This window comes from Aplysia californica, unplaced genomic scaffold, assembly GCF_000002075.1.
Source record: "Aplysia californica isolate F4 #8 unplaced genomic scaffold, AplCal3.0 scaffold02776, whole genome shotgun sequence".
NCBI classification, from domain to species: Eukaryota; Metazoa; Mollusca; class Gastropoda; order Aplysiida; family Aplysiidae; genus Aplysia; species Aplysia californica.
Window position 1 is genome coordinate 1 of NW_004800046.1, and position 5,424 is coordinate 5,424.

At 38.5% G+C, this 5,424-nt stretch overlaps 1 protein-coding gene across 1 annotated transcript; it reads left to right on the plus strand.

Moving 5' to 3' along the window:
* Positions 1-2,666: 2,666 nt before the first annotated feature.
* Positions 2,667-3,077, plus strand: LOC106014129 (protein NDUFAF4 homolog; the record flags this gene model as incomplete). The annotated part of the gene is made up of 1 exon (XM_013091189.1): positions 2,667-3,077. A coding segment is annotated over one exon (411 nt), but the record flags the coding sequence as incomplete, so codon positions are not given.
* Positions 3,078-5,424: the final 2,347 nt, after the last annotated feature.

Consider the following 5,424-nt stretch of genomic DNA (forward strand, 5'->3'; position numbering starts at 1 on the left):
CTCACCCTTTCCATCTCCCCCTAAATTCCCCTGTCTAAGACGGAAAATGTCTAAAACGGAATTTTTTTCTCGCTCCCTTGCGATTCCATCTTACACAGGTTCGACTGCATATATATATATATATGTGAGAAACGCTGAACCCACACCCCTGTTGGTTTCAATTTCTCCACTGTTTTTACAGTGTCTCATTGCCTGAGACATGGTCTCGGCAGTTGGGGAAAGGGAAGACATATTATATGATGTCTGTTTCATTTGGTAGTTACATCATTTGTTCCATTAGTGTAGCTCTTGAGAGGTGAGTTACATGTTACATTGTTTTTTGTTTTTTTAGATCTGTCTCACAGCGTTTCACGATTTTAGGTTTTTGAACTTGCACATTGTCCAGCCTTTAAATTAATAATTAAATGAAAAAGCTGTTTGTTTTTATGGTTTCTGATTTTGAATAGAGCATACCAGTTAGTCACAAAAGTGACTTAGAATATTTAGATCCGAATAATTCTGTTCAGAAGGGTAAAAAACATGCCTTTGGGGTTGCTAAGGTTGCTTCACACACTCCTCTACCAGTGGCTCAAGTAATTCTGAGTTTATTTTTGTCTATATTTCTAATAATCATACAAACAAAAGTGTGAGACCTATTAAACATGTTTTCTCTCCATTACAAAAAACAATATATAAAAATGGTAAATTGTGAAAATGTTAAGTGTTTACTTTGAAAACTTATCTTGACAATGAATGCTCTAAAAAAAAAAAAACACCTTTGAAATATGGTAACGAGGTTAAATTGAGGTTTTAACCTCTGGCAGTCAGTAAATTTATAATTCAACTGATGGTGTGTCATAGTGTATTTATACTGTGGCTTTAAATGCCCCAACCAACACTATTATTAGCATTAGGATATTTAAGTGGCAGGACCTCCGCATTTAACGTCTGTATGCAAAAGGACCCACCAAACCAAATGGGCTGAGAGTTGAGAGCCTTAAAATCTCAACAAAATGTCAAGAACGTTCAGTCTGGGATTTGAACCAGGGCGATCCACTCTGTAGTCCAGTATAAATGATACCAACTGAGCTAACAGAGCACCTGTTGTCACTTGAATGTTGTGATATGTGTAAGAAAAAATAGAAAAAGCCAGATTCAGCCAGTGACATTCTCCAGTGTCAGCCTCTTTCAGAGCAGCGCACTGTCATTTCTGATCAGAGCATGAAGTCTTAGTTAGAATATAGCACGTTTTTTGGAACTAAGTTAGCAGGGATGAAATGCCCCTGATTTAAATAATGGCGTCCGAAAGAAACTGAAAATGTAATCACCCAGTCATTGTGTTACAGCCTTGTACTACCCGCTCATGCAGCATACCAATTTAAAGCTAATTAAACCATGCATTATCTGACTTATTGATATTTCATCTATGTTAACTCTTTATCTCCGGCAAGCCGCTCCCACGGCTCGCGGTCGGAACCACTATGCCGATGAGCGGTTGACAGGCACATTCCTTACGATGACTTCGAAATCGAATTTTTTTGGGGGTGATTGTCGAAAACAGGTCTCTTATAGCGGAAGTTCATTCATTAGATTAAGAACTATCAAAATAGGTTTGCTAGTTTAGATTTTATGACCCATTTAATGATGTTTTTGTCTTTTTTAGATTTAGCACCGAAAAAGGGCCCCAGCGTAGTAGACATCTCCATGCATAACAAAGCATTTTCTCACAGGGCTTTTGCCACTAGACAATTCTTGGAAACCACATTAAATCAACAACGGGGTGGTCACCAGTAAATAGCCCCGATATGAGTCCTACTGATATGTAAAGTTCCACGAAACAGCTGAAGAAAAGTGACTTTGCTCCTTATTTAGACCCTTTGACTTTGTTTGCAACTCTCTGTGACATTTGGGATGAAATGACGAATAATTATGTCAAAAACTTAATTGAGTCCATGCCCAAAGCGTTCGTGCACTACATGAAACCAATGGCTCCTAAGCAAAATAACAATGAGCAAATTGAATGTGAAGTCCAAATTTTGTGTGGTATTTGTGATTGCTCTGTTTTTTGTTTGGTTTGAAACTATTGTGACAAAATATAATAATACTCTATTATTTATTGCAGAGACAAACTTCTCCATTCATCGGATATAATGCTATGCATGTCCATTTATATGTATTTTGAAGCTCGTCATACGAGCGCGAAGACAATTTTACGTTTCTTGGATTTCGCACAATTTTGCCAAGACTGGTTTTTTAAGGTCAATTTAATTTTGAGTGACCATATCTCGGGCGTCTCTTAACGTAGATGAGCTATTATTGTGTCAGATGATGCAGAATTTATTACACTTTAAATTAGTATGCTGCATATGAGTGGCTAATGCACAGCTTTAGCACAGTGATTGGGTGATTACATTTTCAAGTTTCTTTTGGACACCGCTGTAATGTGTCAAGTGCTTAACTAATCAGATGACTCTTTATGTTTCTCAAAATCGTTATCTAATAAATGATAGAGCATAGGTCCTATCAGAAGTGATATTTACATGATTGAAAGTGACAAGGTAAAAAATTTTAATTACAATTCTTTCTTTTAAAAAGTTGTGACTGGTGGACAGCATACTCAAAGTAAAATTTTGACATATTTCAAAGACATGTGACTTCTAAATAACAGGATTTTTTTTCCCTTTCAGATCAGGTCAGCACAGAAACCATTGCCTCTATCTCGTGAAACCAAGTTTGAGTCTGACCTTGGTGCAATGGACATTGAATATGAAGTACCTGAAGGTCGTGCTGATCTCAAATCTGTCCTGGAGTTCCTGAGCAAACATCAGCTGAACCCAGACATTGCAACCTCAAGCAGCATTGCCCGGGACTTCAGATTAGATGAGGCTGAAGTGCAAAACGTTCTCAGTCACTTTAAAGTTCTTCAGATTCACATACCGCAAGAGATGTACAAGGAGAACAAGAACATGGCAAAAATTGTGAAAGAACAGTTATCATCTTCGGAAGGACTTGCTTCAAATTTACGATTACCGGGAAAAGGCAATCCTCGGCAAGGGAAACTCCCATCAGAGGCAGACGTTTTTCCTGACAAATCTTGACCTGGCACACCGTGATAGCTTGAACTGTTCTTTTTTTAAATTGATGAAAGGTGACATTTTAATTAAACAACTGTCATGAATGCAGTATTTATAGTTGAGATTGTTTAGTGGATGCATGGTACAGTGGAATTCCGATTCAACAAGGTGGCCGGGCCTGACCTAAAATCTCATTGAATCCGAGTGTTCGTTATAGAAAATATGGGGTTTTTGTGTAGATAATTACAGGCCCTGAGCGAGTAATGAATAAAGGGAAGTAACAAGTGGTGCCTGAAATGCCTGCATGTTATGAGCTGTGCAAAAGAAGACCGATTCATTCAAATCCTCGCCTGTGTGTTGCTGTGTAGAGTCTAGCATTTGATTCAATAGGCCAGCGCACAATGCATTACCTATGTCAAGACTAGCTTATAATTGTAATGATGATCAATAGTTTCTATCTGCGACGTTCCACGCCCGGACGGCTTCGATATGGCTGAATTGTTCTCTATATTCGTTCATTTGCTACTAATACTGGCTGTCTTGTTTATTGAGGCTAAGGAGTTTCTGATTATGAAGATGGTCGCTCCTCGAGAAATAACAAGACCACAGACAAAAATATCAGAAAGAATTATAGTTTATCCTTTTCTCTCTCTCTCTCTCTTCTTTGATCGTTGTCTGTTTGTCCTGGGGTATCAATATCTGTTTTAGTGTGATTCAGATCAATGTCTCTTTGTTTAGAGAAACGATGTGTATAGTACAGACCCGGTAACCAGGAACAAAGTCACGAAGTATATAGACCCAATAACTTGATGAAGGTTCTATATACATTATTGACAAGAATTCATAACTTTCAGTTGAAAGCTGCTTGACAATGGCAGCCTTCACCTTTTGAGAAGGTCCGGTGACAATTCTTTCTCATAACACTTGCCTCCTTCCTGTTTAATTACCATATTAGGCTTTGAAGGGCGTTGTAGTTCATATTGCCCCTATAGTTTGTCCTATTTTTTTCCTGACCATAAGGAAAAATTCTTTCATAGGCAGCATTGCTGTTGGGGGGGGGGGGGGGGGGGGGCACCATCCCTAGAGTTTACCAGTCTACCGACGCAGACTAAAAAGGTGTATACAGAGGTCTGGAACACTGTTTTCAGTGTCTCATTGAGAATGTTCTTGATGAAACGTTCTCTGAACTGGAGAGAAGAATAAGTTACAGGTAAACATAAAAATGTTATATATTATTATTTTATAGTTTGTATGGCTCTGAAACTGAAGCCGCCAAAGTGACAATATGCAGCAAGCCCAGCTTGAGGCCATGCTAGTATTGCTGCGAAGGAGATGTTCATGATTCGTCTGGCTGAACGTTGTAAGGGATTATGTGCATGCTCATTGAATGCTGACATTCTCCGATGTGTGCATTGTGTGAGGTCACGTTGTTTGACAATGGCCATTTCAGCGGCCTTTTTTCTCTATCCGACTTCATAGTCATAGACACCTTGTGTAGATCTAGATTCATGACTACTCCATCTGAACCCATGGTCAAGGTCAAGGTCAAAGATTGCCTTCAAAGTTAGGCATTTGTAAGCATATTTTTCACTACTTAAACATTCCTCTTACAGTAGAACATGCTGACAGTTTGTAGCACGGCGCCCTTTAAAGTTTAGAGTTGTCATTTCAGAGCAACCAAGCAATTGCGGAATAAAAAACGGGCTCTAAGACTTAGGGGTGGGATACAGAGTTTCAATAATAATTATTATTATTATATATTATTATTATTATTATTATTATTATTATTATTATTATTATTATTATTACTACTACTACTACTATTATTATATACTGATCATCATCAGCATATCTTGTAAAGTCTGTCCAGCTCAATATGTAGGTCAAACTACCACCACACTAGGAGCTAGGTTTAATAACAGGTATTCAGTCCAGAAAAACTCATGCGCACCGGTTGGCCAACGTTTCAACAGTCCTGATCACAATGGAGCCTCCGATTTGCAGCTTCAGGGTATTGAAATAGTCCAATATCCAACTAAAGAAAAACTCAACCAAAGAGAATCAATGTGGATTTGGAACTTAAATTGGCGTCTCACAAAATTGTCACTGCCCTTAACATCGACTAGCCTCATTTTAAGGACCTTAAATTTACAATGTAACGTACTACCACAGAATTCTACACCTAAGTGTAGAATTCTGTGCGTACTACCAGAGACACTAAAATATAATTAAATACTCTCTGGTACTACTCACCCCTTGTATTCCAGTAATCCCCTCCCTTTGGCCCTGCCTTTCCGTTATATTCCTTACCCCCACGCACTTGCCCCCCTCTCTCTCTCTCTCTCTCTCTCTCTCTCTCTCTCTCTCTCTC